Below are 23,118 nucleotides of genomic sequence, written 5' to 3'. Positions count from 1 at the left end.
AATATTTTAAGTGCTGTAACAGATCACCATTTCATTTAAATAATATTGTCCAAATTAATTTTTAAATATTTTATTTAAAATAACATTTATATAAATTTGTAAGGGAAAATGTAAATTTTAAGTGTTGTAACTGATCACCATTTCTTTTTAGTAATATTTCCATGTACATTATTTTACATTTTATTTAAAACAATACATATATATGAATGTGTAAGGGAATTTGTCATATACTTTACTGTTTAAATCACCTGCTTAATAAGCGTTATCGCAGTTCACTTGAATTAGTCTTCTAATTGAAGCAGTTTCACAAATCAATATTTAAAACTACAAACAAAGAATTTCGTTTGAGATGATGTATACCAAGTCACACTGCAGGGCATTTTCATAAGTACACATGTGTGTGCATTTGCTGGGTGCAGTGGTTTGGCCGTGTGAGTTTGTGTGTAGTTATCTACCTTGTTCTGGCGGGTAAGGCAGTTTGCCCGTGTGTAAGGCAAGTTCCAATGCTGGATCCTCTTGAGTCACAAACGGCTCCAAATGCAGCGGCAAAGACATGATATACTGACCAATCTATGGACAAGTGCACAATGTAAAATTAGACTTATTCTAAATTCTTATTACAGAAGTATTTGAAATCCCTTCCTATTACAGCCATTAATCTTTGTCTAGTCCTGTGAACATGAGTGGCTTGTGTTTGTCCTTGTACAGGTATTAATGGAAAGGAGGCGGCGAGAACCGGCTTGACAATATAAATTATATTTAATTAAGAACTTAAACAAAAAGACACAAACACAAAGATATGACGGACAGCTGCCCGTAAATGCGCTCTCTCTCTCTCACCACCATCTGAAGTCGGCCTTTACCCCTCGCGGAGGCTTGATTAGCATGATAAGGGGCCTGGTGTATAAAATAACGACCCGGCCCCGCCCTGTCACATTCCACCCTCTAACGGATGACAGCCGCGCCTCCCCGGGCGGATCGGAGACAGTCCTTCGGCCCCTGGTTCGGTGGCCCCACCGCATTCTTGTGGATCAGATGGGGTCTCTCCCGCCCCTGGCAGCGGTGATCCAGGCGGTCGGCTAGGAGCCCCTTCTCCCCTCGAGGTCGGCGGGCATTCCTCAGCTTCCAGGTGGCCGGGCTCCTCCATCCCCTGGCAGATGGCCGTAGCTGCTCCATTGAGGTGGATGGTAGTGGACTAAAGCACATAACTGGTAATCAGAAGGTCGCTGGTTCGATCCAACAGCCACCACCATTGTGTCCTTGAGCAATACACTTAATTCAAGTTGCTCCAGAGGGATTGTCTCTGTAATAAGTGCACTGTAAGTCGCTTTGGATAAAAGCGTCTGCCAAATGCATAAATGTAAATGGTAGCGGCGAGAACTTCACTATGGCGTATCCCTCCTCCTTCCCGTTTCGGCACCAGTGTACAGGTATTAAATGGAAAGAACCGTTCTAGTTAAGAACTTAAATCAAAAGACACAAACACACACATATGATGGACAGCTGCCCGTAATATGCTCTCTCTCTCTCTCTCTCCCATCCGCAGTCGGCCTTTATCCCTCTTTGAGGCTTGATTAGCCTGATAAGGGGCCAGGTGTGTCACCCTCCGCCCTGTCACATACCTGCGTAGTGTCTTGACATTATGTTTGACATCATATAAGGACATTGACTTGCACTGGGATGATGTTAATATTGTCTTACATTAGTGATGTACTCCTGTGGTGACAAACTGAAGGCTGGTAGATCATCAGTTAGTGTTTCACCCAATTTGGCAGTGCCACGTCCCTTCAAACACATAAAACAAAAATAAAGGCCTCAATCCATTAAGATTTTAGAAACTCTTAAGACGTCAGTGTCTGTAGTGGGAGGAGTTTCACTAACACCCCTCCCACCTGATAGAATTGCAAATCACTTAACTTTGAAACAAAAATGATCTATATTATGTAAACCAGACAATTTTAAAACAAAATCATATAAAGTCCAACATTTTATGTCAATATATGGCACTAAAACATGCACAAATCGTTTGCTGGAGAGAATGGCCTAACCCATGATAAGTTTTAAACAATCATCAACACTCCTCGCACTGTTGAAGAATTTAAGGGATGTGCATGAACAGGAGAACAGGCAAACTCTTTAGCAGAACAAAAACTTCAGTTCATTTCATCTAAGCGAACTAAAATAAGCCCGTTTACCCAGTTCCTATAAATTAGTCATAAGACTTAATTCTGACCTAAAAATATCAAAAACTTCTGTGCACACACCTCTGGTTTGTTGAGAAGGAAGAGCTGATATTTGATTTGCAGAAACACAGAATCAAACGCAAGCTGATTGGCCTGTTGATTCAGACGCGTCAGAGCTGAGCGAGTCTCAGCCAATAAGCTTGAGCTTCCGGTCCCTTTCTCCTGCAAACAAACAAACACGAACATAAAGCCTCACAGACAATACATTTTCCCAAGCGATATGCTTATGAAATCTGAAAACAGTACATTTATATGTAAAGTAAAACCTTAAGGGAATGCAGAGTCTCCAGTAGATTATTATACTCTGCAGTGTTGGTTTGCTGTAGGTAATTGTATTCCTGCCACGGATTCTTTTGGCTCCGCCTCTCAACCACGCCCTCTTGTAAGCCAGTCAGACTTCTGGGGTTAAACCCCTCCCACAGGAAACGTCCCGCCCTTCCCAGGATCCTGCCAACAACAGTGGACAATGAGAACACAACTAGGAAATATGCAGGAAGCCATCTTTATTCCATATTATACATAAATTAAACATAATATAAATATAAAGGGACTTTTGATGGTTTAATTTATGGAGAGTAAATTAGAAAAGTAAATGAAATCATATCTCACTTGTTTGAAAGCTGTTGTTCAAATGCTCCACATTGTCTGAGCAGTTCGCCACAAGTTGCGATGATTCTAGAGAACAGAGGAACCAATAAATTATTTTAATCACTCTGTAAATATACTCAATTTCACCACTGATGGGGAAAATAAAACCCTTCAAACCTGACAGAGTTCTGGAAAGCCGTCCAATCCTCTGTGAATATCTCAGATGTGGGCGTGTCCTCTAAATTGTACTTCTTTCTGATTGACTGAAGAGTGACTGAAAAATCTGACACATACCTAAGAGGGAGCAAAAGTGAAAGAGAGAGACCGGTCAATACGAGTATGTGGCTGACCAGTCTCTGTGCATGTGGAGTAAATGTGTGTGTGATTCATACTTGCTGAAGAGAGCACGGAGAGCTTTGATGAGTCCACACACACCAAGACCATCAGTGAACTTAACACAGCGATCAACAGCAGCGGCAGCCAAGCCAAAGACCTTCTGCACAGAGTGTGTGAGCTCCAACACACAGTCCAGCACCTCGCCACGCTCCTAAGACACACAAACACACAATAAATAAAATACAGTGACTTTTTGTTTGTGTACATGTATAGTACATAAAAATACACACAAGAAGTATTAAGATGTTGGTAGCCTGAAATCTGGCATTTGTACTGGCTGGGACTCCAGAGAAAAACTGAAAAGTTCTGTGTACTCACGAGTGGAACAGCACTGAGTTGGATGAGCAAGTTTGTCTCCTCTAGTTCTCCGTACTGCATCTGATAGGTCTTATAAGGTGAATACACACACAACACCAGCTCTGCCACCTTCAAGAGGTTGTACTCACCTAACACAGACACAAAGCAATTATACAAAAATAAAATAAACACACACACATATCAATCACAGCTGTTTGTTAGAGCTTTCATATATTACTTTCATTCTTATAATTAATGATTAGAGTCAATAGTGATACATTAATTTTTCCTTTGATTACGTCATGCACAATATTTATGTTATAGTTTGTTCCCTCATTAAATATTCATTATACTTTTGTCGATTTTAGACCAAATATTTTAACCACTTTTTTGCATTAAATCAAAGCTAGTAATGTTGTGATTCATCTCAGAGCAGCTTGGTTTTGTTGATGGCTTAGAATAATATTTTATATAAGAATTGTTTTTAAATCCCTATGAAGAAATATAATGGCAGAAAGAATTCCTCAACCAAAGCAGCTGAAAAAAAAATCATGTTCTTTATGCAAAATAATATGTCTTAATTTTTTATTTTGATTTTAGAGTGAAATATTTTTTGACAGTTTCGTGAAATTCTCACATTAATGTAGACAAACACACACAACTAGTTTGACAAACACACACACCAAGTTGTGGCTGCATTGCTGCCTCCAGACTGCGACTGAAGTTAGCTGCCGTCTGATGGAGGTCCAGAAGAATGTCCAGACGACAGTCGCCAGAGCAACGATTCATTGCCACTGTGATGCATTCTGGAATAGATGGCACCATCGCCCCCAGCGTCTGGATCATCAACACTGTGACCACTTCACATGGGTTTTTAAAGACCTACACACACATTTACATTTTAGGGTGTGTTTATGTGTGTGTGTGTGTGTGTGTGTGTGTGTGTGTGTGTGTGTGTGTGTGTGTGTGTGTGTGTGTGTGTGTGTGTGTGTCAGTAACAGCCATTCAAAATATATTTCTGTAAAACTGAGTGTGTTTGTACCTGACTGCACCACTGAAGTTGTGTGTGCCATGTTGACAGAAGTGTGTCATAAAACTCAGAGAGCTGCTGCTTCAGAGTGGCCTCTGACTGACAGATGCTTTCCCAGACAGCCAATAACTGTGCCTGAAACATACACATATACAGAATGCATACAATAAAATAAAGATAAAACAAATTATGTTCGCACTACAGTTTGAAAACAGTCGATAACATATAAAAGGTGTTTCTTCAACTTTGGGCACTTTCAACACAGTGGACTTCTAAAGTCAAGTCACGTTAAAACCTTTTTCACACTCTCACTAGCTGTTTTAAGTGCGTGCGTGCGTGTGTGCTAGAAAATTATAGAAATTATTTTCAAACAATCAAGATTGAAATGGTCTATGTTTATTTCACTCTGTGTTTAGATGATCATAGTTAAACATTTAAAAATGTGTATTTTTATCATGGATTTTCATAGTTTAATACTAAAGGTATGGGTCTGGGACCAGGCTAAAACAAATAACATTTATACATAAAATTGATTTTTATAGTACCAAAAATAAACGATGAAGACCTGATAAAAAGTTTCCCATTCAGTTTTAATGTGAACATTATATGCAAATTTTAAAATTAACCCCTTGGACATGAAAGGGACTGAAATTAAATAAATACCCATATATGTATATATATATATGTGTGTGTGTGTGTGTGTGTGTGTGTGTGTGTGTGTGTGTGTGTGTGTGTGTGTGTGTGTGTGTGTGTGTGTGTGTGTGTTCTACCTTGTGGCATTTGTAGTAATAAGCCAGTAGCTGTGGCATTCTCTCCATTTCATTGAAAACTCTAACAAACAGCTGCGATTGATCTAAAACAAAATACAAAATTAAAGAATGACAATGTCTTTCAATGACAAAACAATCACAGAGTGCAAAGGGACTTCTATACTGACTATATTGTTTATACTTCTTAATTATTGTGTCTTAGCACTAAAGATATTAGTTATTATTATTATTATTTATTGAATACTTGCATATTTTCATATTGCTGTTGCTGCCACTCTTTTCATTAACTAACATTTTCATCATTGGAAAAAACTTTAAACTAAACCAAAACTAACTAAAATTCATATGAGTTTTTGATATACTAGTGTGAATATGGGCAAAGTGGGACATTTTAAAATTAAAAATGTTCCATTTCTTGACACATTTAATTATGATCCAAACACACAACCTGACATACCTTTGAAGAAAGCTTAGGGTCTTTTCAACTTTAGTCAAAAGCAAAAATGCAGAAATGCTTAATACTGGGAAGTGGAACCTTAGAAGACCCTCTTTTTACCAAATCCCAGATTTGTTAAGCAGTAAAGTCGGACAGAGGAACAAATATTCTCTAGACAAAATGTACAAAGTATTTGGAAGTAATTTATATATTTTCTTATACGCTTTTACATCACAAATCATAGTGTAACATTTACAAGCATTACACCTCAAAATCTGTTACCATTGCTTTTCCCACTGGTGGTCATGAAATGAGCTCTGCCACACATCCCAAAGTAAAATCATCAATTTAAAACCTCAAAGTAAAACAGAGATAGTTTACACAAAAAATGTATATACACTCTCATCATTTACTGACCCTCATGCCATTCCAAGTGTGTGACTTTCTTTCTTCTGGTGAACACAAACAAAGATATTAGAAGAATATTTCAGCTCTGTTGGTCCATTTAACATAAGTCAACAGGGTCCAAAGCTTTGAAGCTTCAAAAAGCACATAAAGGCAGCATAAAGTAGTCCATAAGTGGTTTAATTCAAGTCTTCTGAAGTAATCTAATCAGTTTTGGGTGAGAACAGACTAATATGCAGCTCCTTTTCACTGTACATCTTGCAATTGCAGTCTACAGGAACGATCATGATTTCAAGCTCGATTACACTTCCTAGTACAGTTCGCTGAGTGTGAACTTGAAATCATGATCGCCAAGGAGACTGCTGATATCAAAATTTACAGTAAAAAAACTACTTAAATATTGATCTGTTTCTCACCCACACCAATCATATTGCTTCCGAAGACATGGATTAAACCACTTGAGTTGTATGGATTACTTTTATACTGCCTTTATGTGCTTTTTGCAGCATTCAAATTTCTGGCCACCACTCACTTGCATTGTATGGACATGCAGAGCTGAGATATTCTTCTAAAAATAATTTGTGTTCAGCAGAAGAAAGTAAGTCATACACATCTGGGATGGCATGAGCGTTAGTAAATGAGAGAATTTTCATTTTTGGGTGAGCTATCCCTTTAATTGCTTACTTCCCAAAGATTACTAAAGTAATGATTAATATTGATTCACGGAAATGTATTTTGATACAATAGGGATCAAAGTCCTTTGTCACTTTACCCATATTCACCCTGTATCATAACATTTGCAATCCAAATTAAACATGATAATACAACTAAACAGAGGTAACACAAGACTGCCCTGAGAAATTTAATGATGTTAGACTTTTTCAATTATATCAGTAAATGTTCAGCTTTGGTAGCCATAAAAAACTCTAAAACTAAAATAAAAACGAACTAAACTGAAACTGTGAAAATGAAAACTGAACTAAAACTAACAGAATAACTGTGAAAACTAAAACGGATAAAAAAATATTTTGTTAACTAAAATAAGATACATTAAAAACAAGATTACATAAAAAAAAACTAAAACTACAAACTCTGCCTTGACAACCAACTAAAATAAAATACACATAAAAAATATATTGAGTTTTCATATTTTTCGATTTTTTTGTTGAATTTATCTGGCCAAAATTATGCTGCAGTTCTACACGGTCAGATGGAGCACCACAACAAAATGTGAAAGTGTTCGCAGCCATGCCAACACTGGGACTTCAAACACATGCAAGCTGTGTTTAACAGGGTGTACTGTTGTGATGTGGTTGGTAGAAAGCCAACGAGTGCTGTGTAGAAGTACTTGTGACTCTAAAAAATCAAATGCATCACACAATACTTTCTGTGGCACCAAAGTAAATTAAAAACCATTCTCAAAAGTACAAATAGAGGCCATTATAGGTCATTTCAGTTTTGTCTTTCTCCCTGTTTTATTTAAAATTTCCATGTTATTTCATGATATTTTTGTTCCATAATTGGCAGTAAAGTTAGACCGATATATCGGTTATACCAACTAATCGTGCCGATAGTTGCTTTTTGGAAGTAATGATTATTGGCAAAAATCACTGGCAATAGTTTTTCTTTATGCCCCATTCATATCTATTTAGATTTATTAATAATAATAATAATAATAATAATAATAATAATACAGACTAGAGGTAGACTAATATATCGGTTTTACCGATTAATCAGTGCTGATAGTTGCTTTTTGGAACTGTCGGTTATTGGCAAAAATCTCTGCCAACAGTTGCCAAAAGTTTTTTTTTTTTTATTCCTCATCATTTAACCTAATCTGGTGAAATATATATACACACATACTGTATATACAAACTATTTATCTGGTGAATCAACAGATTAATCGGGTAATGGCCTTTTCCGCCACCTTGGGTATTGGTCGACCTCTAGTTGGCAGTAATTGGAAATACATTTATCTCAGTAGCAATTGCATTACTTCTGTATACAATAAATAATATTATAGTTCATTCTGTATATTTTCATAATTATTACACTATCTGTTTTTAAAAAAAATTAACTATATTGGAAATTTTACCAGTACCACTAAGTGTGCAATTAATTACATTTTTTTCCATTTTCTCTTAGTCGGCTGATGTACTTTTAATAAAATGGAAAATAATATAAAAATTAAAAATAATTACTGGCCTAACAACACACCTAAATTAAACAAAAATCAACTGTAACGCCCTCCTCGAGAAGCTTATTGCTTTAGTGACATATACGCAAACATAACTGCAGAAAAAGAATGTAAATAGATTAAATATAGTTCCTTCTCTCCAATATTGTAAACGGGATGCAAATTATGTGTGTCTCACCTATAGACAGTGAGTTGAATGTGGAGACAATCTGTGGGCTGGCGAGAGCTTCCAGTCTGTTCTTCAGAGCTTCAAGCTGAACACACTTCTCACTGTAGTCTGGGGTGTCCACTAACATCGCCAGACTGCCCTGCATAGCGGCCAGTTTACTGCTGATCACAGCAACATCCTGCAAGCACACACACACACACACACACACACACACACACACACACACACACACACACACACACACACACACACACATATCTATGATACCTTCCACTTCATCACCGGCAATTTAATAATGATTACTGTTCCACACTCAAGTTTAAACATGGACACTTATACCAAGTATTAAATAAGCAAATGTTACGCTCAAACACTTCACCTGTGTTTTAAAGGTCTCCTCGATGTCAGCACTAAGTGTGCTCCATTTATCAGCTTCCTGTAGAGCTTCTGCTGCTAACTGCATGCGAGACTTAACCTGATCGATCTCCACCAACACCTGTCAGATTCACAAACACAGATTTGTCCCATATAAAGCGCTGCTTGAACCTTTGCACAAAGCATTCAGTCTAAACAAAAAAAACAACAACACTTTATTCATCGTAATATCCCACATACACGCATTTTAAAGGGATTAACATATGGTACCTGCATAGTCTGCACTGTGTCCTGTTCAAACTTCTTGATGTCCTCTTTAACCAGAATCATCTGGTCCTTTAGGAATGACGCCTCCTGTTTTAGAGCCTCAATATCCCTCAATACACGTGGCATATTCTGCAGGGCCTGATTACTGCTCTCTAAAGTTCATAGTCAATTTCACTTACACTGTACAGAATTACTGAGACACAGATGAATATATAATGACATCACTCACCCTCTATAGAGTTGTTGACCTCTTGAATAAAGAGCTGCAGTTTCATGACCAAAGTAGAAGCGTGCGCATCTGCTTTTCCAGGTGCATCTTTCTGAACCACTTTAAAAGCTCCATTCACCCACTCCTTCACATCAAAATCATCTGCCAGGAACTTGGAGAAGTCCATTTTCACTCTTTAACAACCATATAGAGCCAAATACACCATCTTAAAGAGACAGGACCACCTGCAGAAAGAAAGAGAGAGAGAGAGAGAGAGAGAGAGAGAGAGAGAGAGAGAGAGAGAGAGAGAGAGAGAGAGAGAGAATGGCATGTCAACACATATTTTGGAAATAATTGCGGCTTTTATTTTTATAAGTAACTCACTGAAATCTCTCCTACAGATCTTCACCAGTCTATTCCATAATTCTTTCCTACACCAGCCTTAGACACGAACATAAAGTAAATAGCCCATGAGAAGGATATAATCATGACCACCAGATACAGTTCAAATAATGCGATCGCTTCCTCCAGCGTTGAATTGATCAAATGACTTTAATAAACACTTCCTTAGCTTATTCTTTTCAATATTTGCACGAAGCTTCCTGGTTGCGCTCGTCCTAATGTCTACCGGTGGCAAACTAAAAGGGAGAAGAAACGTTCCGCTTTCGACTGATTAATCGAACAAGAACATTTATTAGAGAACATAATAAGATGGAACAACTGTGTGTGGACGCACAGAACAAAAGTAAACAACTATTACGATTGTTAATGTACGTGAACATGTGCATTTTAATTAAGTTATTCAAATAGCGTTCATTTTGAGTGACGTGGCTGTGTTGCATCTAATGTTGCTCGGGTGGGTTAAAAATAAATAAAGGACATTAAACTAAAATAAAATAAAATAAATAATAAAATAAAGACACACTTAATTGTTATTTTAGCTCCACACATAAAAACCTAAATGCCCCCATAGACAGATTAAGGTTCACTGAAAACATTTAACACTTTAAAATGTTTTCAATATTAAAATAAATTAATATTAATAAATTGATATACTATATATATACAGAATACATGCTGTGAATCGTAATTTCTAATGTATTCCGTTAGATTACTCAAATCAGTAACGTAATCTGAATACTTTGGATTACTTCTTCAGCACTGGTAGATTTTTTTTCACTCGTTTTGACCATAAAAACTCTGTCAGTAAAGTAAGACAAAATACACTTACATTAAAATAAATATTCTGAAAAAAGCCTAATCTTATGCAAAGTACATTTATCTTGTTTTAACATTTATATATATTTATATGAATATAAATATTTCCAGAAAAACTATTAAAAAAAAGTAAAAAGATATTTGCAGTATATATTTGCTCTTTTATCAAAGGACTTACAAGAGAAAAAACATATTTGTATGATCGAACGTGGATTTTCTTGATAAAAAAATAAAAAATGAATACAAATATAAATTAATAAATTAATCATGGCTGGTATCATGTGCATGTAAAAGGGCTAAAAATAGCATTTTAGCTTATTATAAAGATGGGGGGGAGGGCAAAACACATATTTTTCCTCAATGAGGTCATGACAACTTTTCACTCATGAAAGTGTCTGCTGAATGTAACCACTGATGATCTATATATATATATATAGATCAGTGAATGTAACACATTTAGAGTTTCACCGCTGAAACGTTCCTCGGATCGCATCACTTATACAAATAAATGTTTTCCAACTGAAAGGATTAAATATTAAATGAAACAAATGACAATAAAATGCAAATTAATCTCTTCAGTTATCAAATACATTTTGAATGTAACTGTATTCTAATTACCAATGATTTAAATTTTAATTGTTGCGGAATACAGTTACTTATATTTTGTATTTTAAATACGTAATCTCGTTACATGTATTCCGTTAACTGTAAACAGTATATATCAGGTATTTTTCCTTTAAAACACAAAGTATTGACCTCTCGCCATCAGTTCACTGCTGCTCCCTGCTGGCTCATCATTGAATTACACCTTTTGCTCATACACATCAGTTCAGGTTAATGCTGCATTATCATTACTTCAAATGACATTGATGAATATCATTAGTCTTTAAACATTAACACATCCAGGTGTTTTCAAAAAATAATACCAATTCTAATCTACAAAGTTTTTTATACATGTAGCCAAAAAGTTTTTGTGACAATCCCTCGTGATTGTTAAAATTCTTTTCAATTAAATGGAAGCAATGTCTGTCTGTCTTAAACATTCCCACATGACCGTTTAGTATATTTTGCTTATTATATTTAAAGTTAATTGGCCATTTCAGCAAAACTGTCTTTTAATTCTGCCACTCCTGGGACACGTTTAGCTGCATATCTTAACAAAAGAACAGTGATTTCTGACTTTAAATACAGTTAAATATAGTCCTATTTGAAATATAGTCTGTTGATTTCACTGACTGTTTTTTATTTTATTTTTTTACTAATTTCAGCATGTTTTGCTACTTCCTGTCCTTATCTTCCACAAAGTTCCTGTAACTCAATGCAGCCAGAACCTCATCTGATTGCACAGATGATTAGAAGCATATCAAACAAATCTGTTAAAACAACCATTATCAGTACATAAGATTAGAGGTGTTGACAATGATCAGATTGAGCAATGTTTAACCAAAACTGGCACGCAAAGCCTAAGAAGAATGAAGAAATAACAGGGTGCACAGAATATGTAGTAATCTAATATTATTCACATTTATGAGCAACATATTGCACAAATCAAATTAATGGCAAATACCACCTGAGAACACATGATGCCTGCTTAATAAGGCCTTAAAAGAGGCAGATGCAATGGCATATAATTACCCCATTACCATTAAAGGAGTTGTGTTTTTAGTGACACCTATTTGAATTGAAATAGGTGCATGTATTAGTAAAATGTGATTCTGTTTCAGAATGCAGCTACAGTTTGATATTGACGCCAATTCTGTGGTGTGGTTTTCCTGAATGATTTAAAAAAAACTCTTTTTTTATCAGCAAAGTCAACCTCAATGCAGCACATAGGGTGGAAAAAAGATTAAATAAAATTTAGCAAGCTTGGTATTTTGGAAAAACCTCCTTAAAATGCAATCGATGCAATTTTAAATTGACTTGATCGCATCCATTTTTATTGCAAATTTGCATATTGCAATACATCAACCTGCTGTTTTGTGCAATAGCAAAATTCTGGTTACATATAGCCCAAATCTGTATGTATATATATATATATATTATTTACATAGAAAATTCATGTCATATGGCATTTCTTATGTTTTAGGAGCAGATCGACAACAGGAATGTGGCTTAGCAACATAATATCTAAACTTCATATGATGTCATATTAACTTCACCAAAGTGTTTTCACAGAGAAAACGCTAGCACCATCCATTTCGCCATATATTTACACACTTCTCAATACTACTTGGCTGAGGAAGCTACTTTGTAGGGTATGCTTGAAACTAGGACGCTATGGGTATCTATCATGAGGCGGTGTTGTATAAGGTGGTGTCATCCAACAGTGTTATTTAGGACAAACCAATCAGATGCAACTCACCTCAGGGCCTCCAAAAGATTGGATTGATATCAGAGATATTGCAAAACTACAACTTATCTGTCATGCACTTATATCATTTTTAGCTGCATGTGATACTTGAGACAAACAGATTATTAATAGCTATATTGGTTGATCCTCCAAGCAAGAATGTCTTCAAACCATGCAAAAGTGTGTGCTCTCTAAAGCCACATGAATAAATATAGGCCTCAGTTTGATTCTGATCAACCTACACATGAGGTTAAAAATTGTGCAGTTTCACATTTCACCTCAAGTTTTTCTATTACGTGAATGATAATAATATAAACCATATGCATATTCTTCTATCTGGCATTTGAAAGCATCTTTCTGCATAACTAGTTTGGAATCAGCTGTTTTGACATTTAAGGGAAATTTACACTAAAATGAAAATTCCATCATCATTTATTCACCCTTGTGTTGTTCCAATCCCGTAAGACTTTCTTTCTGGGCAGCATGTTATAGGTACTATGTTTGTTAGATGTCTTTTGCGTTCCTCGAAGAAATAAAGTCATGCACATTTGGAAGAGCCTGAAGGTGAGTAAACGACCTCATTTTGTCCTTTGAGGCAGAAAATTCAAGAAGTGATGAATTTGTCACCGCTGTCTGTCTGTGTCATGTGATGTTGTGTTTAACATCTGAAGTGTGACACAGAAGTTGCTGATCTGAATACCAATGTGCGAAAAGGTTGGAGAAGATATGACAAAGAATCTGATAACAGATCAGATGTCTGATAGACAGTCTCATCAAAAGGCAGTGTGAGGGAGAGAGAGAGAGAGAGAGAGAGTGAAAGAGTGATGCTCTTTTTGTGTTCGAGAGAAACAACGGACTCAAATGCAGGTAGTGTTGATCAAATCCTCTTGCTTTCGTTGTATTTTAATAACAAGTTTGAAATTCTATCAAGTACTTTTACTTTAGTTTTCTTTTTATGGGTTATTTATTCTTATTTTTACTTTGGGCTCAGTTCTCTTGTTGTTCATTTTGTTTTATTCTTTTATATTCTCCATTTTTCTTCAGTTGATAGCATCACATGATACTGCACAATGCACATGATATAATCCTACAGTCCGAATGGCATGGTAGTTTATATACAGGCTAAATACGTTCTTGGCAAAGAGCACCATTTACTTTGTGTGGGCGTTGATTACTGGGGGGATGGGGGGAGAGGTAACCCCCCAATAATCAAAACAAGCAAGTTCAAACCCGCCCAATATTGATACCATGATCAATGGAAACATGTTAATGCTTCATGTTGCAACCCCCCCAATGTTCAAGCCAAATGTTCGCACTTGGTTCAGTGCACTGTAGAGCAAGTATAGCAGCGAACAGGATATTATCAAGAGAACTGTTTGATTTGGGATTTCTAAAATAAGTTCAGTGTTACTGAATACTTTCAGTGAGCTATGTTACAGGTAAATGCGTTTCTTTGTGGTAGCTATTGATTTACTACATCCATGATGACTTAATATTGTGGAAATGTCAAATTGTCAACATTACAATCAGTGTTGGGTGTAATCTGATTATAACGTAATACTTTAACTGCTTTTTAATCATAAGGTATTATAACACATTATATTTCAAATTCTTGTAATCAGATTACAGTTACTGACCTTCAATGAGGTTAATTACATTATAAAGTACATTACTTGGGTTTCACATATTTCTATCAAATTATTTTAGTATGGGGGCCTGGGTAGTTCAGCGAGTATTGATGTGGACTATCCCTCCTGGAGTCACAAGATCGAATCCAGGGCATGCTGAGTGACTCCAGCCAGGTCTCCTAAGCAGCCAAATTGGCCCGGTTGCTAGGGAGGGTAGAGTCACATGGGGTAACCTCCTCGTGGTCGCTATAATGTGGTTCTCGCTCTCGGTGGGGCACGTGGGGAGTTGTGCGTAACACGCTCAACAAGCCAGATGATAAGATGCACAGATTGACGGTCTCAGACGCAGAGGCAACTGAAATTTGTCCTCCGCCACCCAGATTGAGGTGAGTCACTACGCCACCACGAGGACTTAGAGCACATTGGGAATTAGGCATTCCAAATTGGGGAGAAAAGGGGGGAAAAAATTATATATATATATTGGTATTATTATTATATTATTAAATACTATGATTTATGTAGAATACATTTAAGACATGAATTATGTTCATATATGTGCATACTTGTGTGCGACAATAAACAAGGATTAAATATATAGACATTATGGCAACACTTTACATTGCAATCTGTTAACAGTAGTTAATTATGTTATAAAACAGGAACTAACAATGTGTAATACTTTTCAGCACTTAATAATCTTGGTTAATGTTCATTTTAACATGTACTCATGGCTGGACTGGGAAGAGAAATCGGCCTGTGAATTTACATAGCAAATGGCCCAAAAGTTGGTTCACTGTTCTTTTCTGCATATCGCTGTGCCGTTTTGTGGTCCGTTCTGCATAACACGGCCCATTCGGCCCGTTTTGTGGCCAACCCACTGGCCCGCTCGGTTCTCCCAATGGCCAGTCCGCCCCTGATCGCCCTAAAAGTGCGTCGGCCCACCGGGAAAATGCCCGATATACCAGATTACCAGTCCAGCCCTGCACGTGCTAATACATTTTTTCAATTAAAAGTTGCATATGGTAACAATCAACTATTGTCTCTTAATAATTGAACATAAACAAAGATTAATAAATGCTGTAAAATTATACTATTCATTGTAAGTTTATGCATTTAAACTAATGTCAACATATTTAACCGTATTGTAGTGTTTATGACATTTCTTTGAATCTGTTTCAAGGAAATTAAAGAAAATTCTGCGAAAAGTGTTTTAAAAAGTAACTTAAAAGTAAAGTAGTTAGTGATGTAAAATGTAAAGTAATCTGATTAAAATCTTAGAGAAGTAATTTGTCATTTGTAGTGAATTACTTTTTTTGTGTAATTTACCCAACACTGATTAAAATGAATCTTGTGAAGAAATCTTTGATGTTCCCTCAAGTTAAAATGAGATCTTTTGTCATAAAATATGCAATCTGGAGTGGTTTGACAGTAACTGTATATAACCATCGATTCATTTGCATTTTTTTTTTTGTTGTTGTTGTTTGTTTTTAATAGGGTAAAGAGAACATGCATTGCTCCCTCTTATTCCTCACATTTGTTTGCTTTTCTGATCTACTGGGGACCTTCATCATCGCTTTGGGTATAAAATTCAATAACATTTTGTGCCATTTATTTTAGGCCATTAATACGGTTTAGCCAATCAATCAATCAATCAATCAATCAATCAATCAATCTATCTATCTATCTATCTATCTATCTATCTATCTATCTATCTATCTATCTATCTATCTATCTATCTATCTATCTATCTATCTATCTACCTACCTACCTACCTACCTACCTACCTACCTACCTACCTATCCATCCATCCATCCATCCATCCATCCACCTACCTGTCCATCTATTGTCATGATAGGCACATTATGACATATAGACCACAAAATGCACAGTGTCTATTGTGATGTCATTGTGATATTGTCTGTATAAATGTTTTTAGGTGATCAGTATGGTTTGGAGTGTGTCAATAACTATCTCACCACTATCACCTGCTATGTAAACATCTCGGCTGAATCCCCAAGCAACAGATCGTCCTATTGGCTTCAGTTCAGCACAAATGAGTGAGAATTCTGTTGCTGGTTATCTTTATGACACCGAATTACAATCACATTTTCAAAGTCATTCCCATCCCACCTGCCTGCTTGCAGTAATTATAGAAACTCTGTTTTGCTTTCAAAGGGAATATTATAATTGCACATTGAAGGATGGAGAACCTCCATTGGTGTGTGTGTTGGATTTATCTCCTGATGTTGGTTTCACAGACACAGACAGCTACAGAATCTCCCTCCATCTTAGTTACCATGGCAACAACTTCTCTGTCATACTGGATGGTGACTACATGCCTAAAGAACACAGTAAGAACAAGAATGCACATGTCAGGGGCACATACTGTCATGCAGGGGTTTGGAAGCCTTAAAGAAGTAAGAATTAAAAGGATAGTTCACCCAAAAAAGACAATTCTGTCATTATTTAATTACCCTCCCATATATGACTTTCTTTATTCTGTGGAACACAAAAGGAGATGTTTAGCTCCTTTTTGTGTTCCACAGAATAAAAAAGTCATATTTGTTGGCTGTTTTATATCTTCTGTATGTTGCCTTTTACATTTTTGCTGTTTCAATAGTTGTTTCGTATTTTATAATTGTTTAGCTGTTTGCGTTTCACTGAAAAGCCTATGATAGGCTGCTTAATGTCAGGTTTCATTGTGACAACTTGCCCCATATAGTGACAACATGCCCCACTATTGGGTGTTTGTGTGTTTAACTTACTGTATCTTTTTTCCCTGGGCAATAATGGTGAAAATATTCAATAGTTTTTTTTTGTAGCCAAGACTTGAAGGTTTGTGGCTATACACATATTGACTGTCAATAATAAACTTACCTTGAGAAATATTCTCTGGAGTAAAAAGTGTGACAACATGCCCCAGTCTCCAATATGGCATGGTATTAAATTATTACAAATTCATATACCATGATATTTACATGGCACTACAAGGAACTTGGCATGCACTGGAATGATCATGGTACATGTCCACAAACACAATGATAGTTTTGGTACTTTTTTTGTTTATGCACTTTTAAGTGGTCTCTCTATCTTTCATTGATGTTTGTTGCAGTTCGCCCAGTCTCTCCGTGTAACCTTTCTTTGCACTGGGAGAAGGATGTTGTTGTTTTCCAGTGGGACAGTGGGTATGATCCAGACATCATATTAATAAAATACCTCCAGTACCAGCTCAGCCTGCACAGTGAACACCAGGTGTGTGTGGACAGAAATGTGTTTATAGTCATGCCAATTCAAGGGATAGTTGACCAAAAATATCATTTACTCACCTTCATGCCATCCCAGTTATGTATGACTTTGTTTCTTCTGCAGAACACAAATAAAGATTTTTAGAAGTATATTTTAGCTCTGTAGCTCCATACAATGCAGGTGAATGGTGGCCAGAACTTTGAAGCTTCAAAAAGCACATAAAGGCAGCATAAAAGTAAAAGAACTCCAGTGGTAAAATCCATGTCTTCAGAAGCAATATGATAGGTGTGGATGAGATATTCAAGAGCTTTTTTTATTCTCCTTCCTGCCCAGTAGGTGGCGATATGCACAAAGAATGCAAATCGGCAAAAACAAAATATGAATTTGAAATTGAAAGTGGAGATTTACTTTTGTTTTCCAGTCTCTAGTATTTTCACTCGCATCGCCATATGTTTTTAGTGGATAACATTATGTTTAGCATATTACATTTGTCAAAACTGGGAAATAAAAAACAGGTGTCTCCATAGTGCCGATATTTTACAAAGTCTTTTGACAGCTACCGTTAATATAATGAAAGCTGAATTATGTAACTTTTTCAGTGTTCAAATACTTTCTCTTTTCCCATTTTAATATGCAGAGACATCTATAAGTAAGCCATAAGTCGAAATCTGTAAACACTGTGTCTCTGTGGCACTATAACAATTCCTGTGTTTGTTTTGAGCGACCTGCTTAGACACGCCCCCAACAATGATAGTGTCTTGATCGCTCGTTTTGCAAGTTTTACTTACGGTGCTTATGGAGAACAGAACCAGAAAACAGTCCAATTGGATATATTTTGGGGCCACAATCAACGTTAAGGTTCATCTCGCATAAATTAAACGTCAGCTATCTTTTTGAACATAACACAAAAGTTTGTTTGTGATGTTTACATTTTAAGTATAGGTATAAGTAATGACAATATGTATTTCTATACTATAAAGTGCTAGAGCAGCACACTTTTGCTCTGATTATTTCCTCAGCGAATGTGACATCTGTTCACATGCTTCTGCCGCCAGATAAAAATATGCACTCTGACTAACTTTTGACACTTGCTTGTGTATTTGCAGCTCTATATGGTAGAAGTCATGGACCAGAATATGTCAGTGGACAAGTCTAAATTTGAACCTCACACAAGTTACACAGTGCGTGTACGATCACGGCCGAATCAAGTGCATTATAAAGGCGTGTGGAGTCAGTGGACCCCTGCATTAAACTGGTGGTCAGGCCACATTCCCGGTAAGCGTATTTGTGTATCACACAAAATTTTGCAAGATAAAAAAATGACATCCATTTCAACTGTAAACATGACAGCTTACTTTTTGTTTATGATTCTTTTCCATTTCCGCTGTATGTGTTTTTAAGAAGAAATTCCTGAGAGATCTTTCCACATTGCCTGGTATCTTCTGCTTTTGCTACTTTTTCTATTCACCGGTATCCCATACTCCAGGTTTGAAGCATGCAATTTACTTCAAAACATTATCTGTGCCATCCTTATGTACGGCTTTCAAGTTAAAACTGTGAACATGTTTGTGTTGTAGATGGAGAAAGCACGATTATATCCCATCACCAGCCCCTTATTTCAAAAACTGGAATGCAGATGCTCAGGTAAATTCCTCCGAAAGATTATTAAACAGCACAGGAGGGGTTTTTGTCTTATTATTAACCTTGTTTTAGAAACAACACTGCATAAGATATTTATGTTTTTCAGAGAATGTATTTTTAATTTACTGTACTAGTCAAAACAAGTGAAAAAATCTACCAGTGCTGAAGAAGTAATCCAAAGTATTTAGAATAAGTTACTGACCTTGAGTATTCTAACGGAATACATTACAAATTACATTTTACAGTATGTAATCTGTAATCTGTAGTGGAATACAGTTCAAAAGTAACCCTCAGAACCCTGCTTATAGACACCTACATCCAGTGAAATCTTTGTTTTGACAATTTGCACACCAAAGCGGCCAGTTTCGGAAGATGATATTGAGCTATTACAAATCAGAAACCAGATTCATAACAAATACAGTTTTGTTAAGAGGGATGTTATCAGATATTAAAATGTGCTTCTGACTGCAAAATGTGGGAATTTGAATGCAAAAAAATCCTAGAATAATGGTAATCTTAACACAGGCCAATGTAAAGCTTCCTTGTGATTTTGGTCAAATGGTGCTAGTAATTTGTAGTCTTGTTTGGGTTCAGACTAGTCTGCTAGTGAAGAGGTTCATCGACCACCTCTTGGTATCTGCTTGACTGAGAAACGTTTGCAACTGAACAATATTTCTTAAAACAAAAGCGCACAGTCAAACCCCAAACATGATATTTGAAGCCGCTGTGTTTTAAAAAATGTATGTTACTAACAAGGACTACAACTACCACAAGCATGTGAGTATACATGCCTGACAAAATGAAAAACCCTTGTAGTCTTAAATCTAGCAACTTGTTAGAAGCCTACTTTTTTATGACGGTATGTCTTTTATGCTGTTGAACAAAAAGTATCTTCAAGTAATGTTTACCGCGGACATTATTTTACTCATAAAACCCCAAAATACAATATTTTGCTATTATAAAAACCCATAGGAAAATTCAGAGGGATCCAGTGGTTCAAAAATGCTAATTATCTTCTATAGTAAATATGCTTCAGTTACATCACAGACATTAACCAGGATTTGCTACTTGCTAATTGGCTGCAGGAGGCATTAACTGGTGGGACGTTTTCATTCTAGAGAGCATTTGATTGGACAAAAATCTATGTAGTGCAAATTAAGGGTTTTCCAGGATGAGAAAGACTGTACATTTTAAATGTGTAGGACTTGAAGTTATTTGTTTTATTTTATTCAACTTTTTAGGAGTTAAATTTCATATAAATGACTTCAAAAATAACAAACATGGACAAAAAACTATAAAACTCTAAACTTTAATGATGCTTCTAATGACAGATGTTTGAAGATTTGCATTGGGGTAAAACAGTGGTTGCTCTTCGTCATGAGATGAAGCAAATCTCTTGATACACAGTTACATGGGCAAGAAAAAGTATGTGAACCCCATTGGAATTAGCTGATATTCTGCATTAATTGATCTTAAAATGTGACCTCATCTTCATCAAAGTCACAAGTATAGACAAACACAATGTGCTTAAGCTAAAAAAACACATACACATATAATCTTTCATGTCTTTATTGAACACATCCCAATAAACATTAACAGTGCTATGTAAAAAGTATGTGAACCCTTTGATATAATAAATGGTTGATACTCCTTTGGTTGCAATAACCACAACAAAGCATTTCCAGTAGCTACAGATTAGACTTGAACAACATTAAGAGGGAATTTTGGACCATTCTTCCTTAAAAAACTTCAGCCTTATTGGGTTAAAGTCTGGGCTCTGACTGAGCCACTCCAGAAGGTGGATTTTCTTAATTTTTAAGCCATTCTTTAGTGGATTTACTTCGATGTTTAGGGTCAATGTCCTGCTGCATCACCCAACTTCTACTGAGCTTCAGCTGGTGCACAGCCACCCTGACATTATCCTGTAGGATATCTTGATAAACTTGGGAATTCATTTTTCCCTCGATGATGGCAAGCGGTCCAGGCCCCGAAACAGCAAAGTAGACCCAAATCATGATGCTCCTTCCAATGTACATCACTGTTGGTATTATTTTTTTCACATTGGTATGCGGTGCCCATTTTACATCATACGTAGTGCTGCTTGTTCTTCCCAGACAATTCAAACTTAGTTTCATCAGTCCACGACTTATTTTCCCAGTAGCACTGTTGAGTGTCATTGTGGTCTTTGGCAAATTTCAGGCATGCAGCAATGATTTTGTTGGAAAGCAGCAGCTTCCTTCATGGTGTCCTGCCATGGACACATGCCTGTTTAATGTTTTCTGTATAGTAGACTCACGAACAGAGATGTTAACCAGTTCCAATGATTCATTCAAGTCTTTATCTGTCACTCTAGGGTACTTTTTTACCTCTTTGAGCATTCTGCGGTGTTCCTCATGTGAGTCATCTTGGCTGGACGGCCACTTCTAGGGAGAGTAGCTACAGTACTAAATCATCTCCATTTATAGACAATTTGTCTAACTGTGGACAGATGAATATCTAAGTTCTTCGAGATAACTGTAAATGGTAAATGGTCTGCACTTATATAGCGCTTTTTATTAACCTTAGAGGTTACCAAAGCGCTTTACACTGTGTCCCAATCACCCATTCACACACACATTCACACACCAGAGCTGCCATGTAAGGTGCTAGCCTGCCATTGGGAGCAACTCGGGGTTCAGTGTCTTGCCCAAGGACTTGTACCACTTGCCACAGCCGCCCCATGTACTGTAACCCTTTCTTGAAATATTATAATTATTTGTGTGTTATCAGCACATTGTGTTTGTCTATACTTGAGATTTCGATGAAGATGAGATCACATTTTAAGACCAATTCATGCAGAAAACCAACTAATTCCAAAGGGTTCACATACTTTTTCTTGCCCCAAAATGTAATTTTGTGAAAATATATACACTGGTTAACATGTGTGTATATTTTCAGATCTGTACATTGCGATCAGGAAAGGTGAGTGATGTAATGCAGGAGGAGGAGTCTCTTCAGATTGACATTCTGACAGAGAGCCAGGACACACCCCCTCAACCAACCACCTTAATGAATGAGACGATGGGAATGACCAATGCTTTTGACCCTATTCCCCAGTCTCCCAGCATGCCCCATTCTCTTGTGGGCTCAGAGGTCGACTCGGGCTGTTGGATTCGTGACGTCATGACAACAGAGAGAGGAAGTATCACATGCAGTGAAGACTACTGTACGCTCTCCCAACACACTTATGGCATCTAACACACACACACACACACATACGTCAAATTATATATGGTCAAAAATTTGGAAACAAAAATAATCACTAAGCATTCTTGTTTCCAAACTTGTAAAAATGCATTTGGATTTATTTCATTGACTTTTTTCATAATAATAGTTTTATTTTAATATATGCACTAAAATGTCTAACTTTAACCTCTTATTTAATCTAACCCAATAGCGTATTTATTTACATTTAATTAATGTTTAATGCATGTTTAAACTGTGAAATTGTAAACTAATATTGACATCCAATTTGAAAGATTTGGGTCTCAAGATTTGATATTTTAAAGCGATTTTGACGATTGCAAACTTACAACAATGAGATGGAAATTTCTGACTTTTATTGTCTTCCAGCCAAACACAGATGAAAACAATCCTCCATCTTCCTTTTGGAGA

At 36.5% G+C, this 23,118-nt stretch overlaps 2 protein-coding genes across 2 annotated transcripts in view; one reads left to right on the top strand and one right to left on the bottom strand.

The window, feature by feature from the left end:
- The window catches only part of cog7 (component of oligomeric golgi complex 7), an 11,574-nt gene extending 1,577 nt beyond the window's left edge, over positions 1-9,997 (bottom strand). The window contains exons 1-16 of the mRNA XM_052113857.1: positions 9,766-9,997; positions 9,403-9,626; positions 9,177-9,325; positions 8,911-9,027; positions 8,541-8,709; positions 5,325-5,407; positions 4,567-4,689; positions 4,208-4,406; positions 3,546-3,673; positions 3,224-3,378; positions 3,009-3,125; positions 2,853-2,918; positions 2,510-2,690; positions 2,265-2,405; positions 1,702-1,785; positions 456-570 (exon numbers count right to left, since the gene is read on the bottom strand). Coding sequence (XP_051969817.1) covers positions 456-570; positions 1,702-1,785; positions 2,265-2,405; positions 2,510-2,690; positions 2,853-2,918; positions 3,009-3,125; positions 3,224-3,378; positions 3,546-3,673; positions 4,208-4,406; positions 4,567-4,689; positions 5,325-5,407; positions 8,541-8,709; positions 8,911-9,027; positions 9,177-9,325; positions 9,403-9,568 — 1,993 coding nt within the window. The 5' untranslated portion in view covers positions 9,569-9,626; positions 9,766-9,997. The remainder of the gene's footprint in view (positions 1-455; positions 571-1,701; positions 1,786-2,264; positions 2,406-2,509; positions 2,691-2,852; positions 2,919-3,008; positions 3,126-3,223; positions 3,379-3,545; positions 3,674-4,207; positions 4,407-4,566; positions 4,690-5,324; positions 5,408-8,540; positions 8,710-8,910; positions 9,028-9,176; positions 9,326-9,402; positions 9,627-9,765) is intronic.
- Positions 9,998-13,375: 3,378 nt separating this feature from the next.
- LOC127634698 (interleukin-4 receptor subunit alpha-like) lies at positions 13,376-22,703 on the top strand. Its single transcript, XM_052114349.1, has 9 exons — positions 13,376-13,513; positions 16,072-16,156; positions 16,514-16,634; positions 16,753-16,928; positions 17,690-17,829; positions 18,930-19,098; positions 19,225-19,309; positions 19,401-19,467; positions 22,402-22,703. The coding sequence occupies exons 1-9, from the start codon at positions 13,490-13,492 to the stop codon at positions 22,699-22,701; spliced, it is 1,167 nt and encodes a 388-aa protein (XP_051970309.1). The 5' UTR covers positions 13,376-13,489; the 3' UTR covers positions 22,702-22,703.
- Positions 22,704-23,118: the final 415 nt, after the last annotated feature.

Source organism: Xyrauchen texanus, chromosome 41, assembly GCF_025860055.1.
Source record: "Xyrauchen texanus isolate HMW12.3.18 chromosome 41, RBS_HiC_50CHRs, whole genome shotgun sequence".
Taxonomy (NCBI): Eukaryota; Metazoa; Chordata; class Actinopteri; order Cypriniformes; family Catostomidae; genus Xyrauchen; species Xyrauchen texanus.
This window is presented reverse-complemented; position numbering and strand designations above follow the sequence as displayed.